The sequence below is a fragment of the Alligator sinensis genome, unplaced genomic scaffold (genome assembly GCF_000455745.1).
Source record: "Alligator sinensis unplaced genomic scaffold, ASM45574v1 scaffold1450_1, whole genome shotgun sequence".
NCBI lineage: Eukaryota > Metazoa > Chordata > Crocodylia > Alligatoridae > Alligator > Alligator sinensis.
In genome coordinates, this window is record NW_005842873.1 from 184,046 (window position 1) to 185,755 (window position 1,710).

At 66.1% G+C, this 1,710-nt stretch overlaps 1 protein-coding gene across 1 annotated transcript in view; it reads left to right on the top strand.

Moving 5' to 3' along the window:
• The window catches only part of TSPAN2 (tetraspanin 2), a 14,005-nt gene that overhangs the window by 8,613 nt on the left and 3,682 nt on the right, over positions 1-1,710 (top strand). Inside the window, exons 3-5 of the mRNA XM_006035751.1 lie at positions 153-250; positions 555-629; positions 1,110-1,208. Coding sequence (XP_006035813.1) covers positions 153-250; positions 555-629; positions 1,110-1,208 — 272 coding nt within the window. The remainder of the gene's footprint in view (positions 1-152; positions 251-554; positions 630-1,109; positions 1,209-1,710) is intronic.

The window sequence follows — 1,710 nt, forward strand, 5'->3', positions numbered from 1 at the left end:
CGTGGTGCGTGAGCAGGGGACCAGGGGCGGGCCAGGCCGCCTCAGCAGAGTGACACACTTCCCCATGGTGGGGGCATGGCAGGGGTGACATCCCCTCCCGCAGTCCCAGATATGCTGCTGCCCCTCTGACTGAGTGGGCTTCTCTGCCGCAGGGCTGTACGTGCTGGTGGGCGCCGGGGCGCTGATGATGATGGTCGGGTTCTTCGGGTGCTGCGGAGCCGTGCGGGAGTCCCAGTGCCTGCTCGGAGCGGTACGTAGCGTGGCTCCTCCATCCAGAGCTCCTGGGGTGCAGCCGGTGGGCCGCCCTGCCCCTCCAAGTGGCCACCATCCCCGAGCCCCGGAGGAAACTACTTCCCTGCTGCGGCAGGCTTCCCTGGGCCTGTGCTGCTCCCTGCTCCACCTCTCCTGCCCTCCGTCTCCCGGCAGATCCTGGCCTCTGCCCCCAGTGCCCTTCCGTCCCCGTCTGGCCAGCGCTGCCTGGGGGAGGGCAGGGATGGTGGTGTGCGTGGCGGGCACGGTGGGGCGCAACTCAGTGTGCTCTTCCTCCCCTCCAGTTCTTTGCCTGCTTGCTGGTGATCTTTGCTGCCGAAGTCACGTCCGGTGTGTTCGCCTTCCTAGGCAAGAACGTGGTGAGTGAGGAGCAGGGCTGGGCTCCTGCTGCTGGCTGAGGTGGGGATCTCACACAGTCGTGCATGGGGGAGGTTTTCCACTGCGGAGGGACTGCTCTGTGGCCCCCGGTCTGGAGCCGCGGAGGGGTCACACTCTCACGAGCGCCAGAAGCTGGGCTTCAAATGATGCATCGTCTCCACTCCCGGAGCTGAGTAGGGAATGTGCAGTGCAAGCTGCCTGCATGCGCGGGTACTGTCCGCACTGGGACGGCTGCCGGGGCAGAGCACCGCATGGGGGAGCCACGCGCACGCCCGCGCCGTGACCCACCGAGGGAGCACCGGGCCCCAGCAGGGCATGCATATGCTGTGGCTACGCCAGCCCTCTCGTGCTGCCCCTCCACCGGGCAGGGGTCACTGGTGATTCTGGAGGCGGGAGTTTGTCTTGTTGGGGGTGAGATGTGATGAGCGCCCCTGTGCCTCTGAGTGTGTGTTCGTGTGCAGGCAATACAAGAAGTCCAGGCCATCTACAAAGATGCTTATGACGCCTACATGAAGAACCCAGGAGAGAAAAACAGAACTCTCCAGCTCCTGCACTCGTCTGTGAGTACCCACGTGAGCGCGAGGATGCGTGCTGCGTACTGGCGGGACCGTGCCCCGAGTGCTGAAGGCGCTGGGCTGGCAGGCAGGCGACAGGCCCCTCTCCCAGGAGAGCACTGGCGACTAGTTAGAGGTAGCCTGGTGCTGCAGATGCCTCAGCCTGACGATGCCGAGACCTCAGGCCAAAGCCCCGGGCCCCGGCTCTGAGCAGCAGAAGCAGAGCGGTGCAGCGCTGCGCCCCCACGAGGCAGGCTGTCAGCGCTTTCAGGGTGACCGGGTCCTCTCCTGGTAGGGCCTAGCGCGCAGGGGTGACGATCTTCCCAGAAGCTCTGCTGACACAGCAGCCCCAAGGGTTGGTTCTTTCGCTGCCCCGCCACACTGGGAGAGCAAACGGGGGGAACGTGCGGGATGTGACTTGTCCGGGGCCACACAGAGGCTGTGGTCGAGGCCGCCACTCGCAGCTCCGGGCACCTCCCACATAGAGCCGAACCGGGCCCGCCCCCCC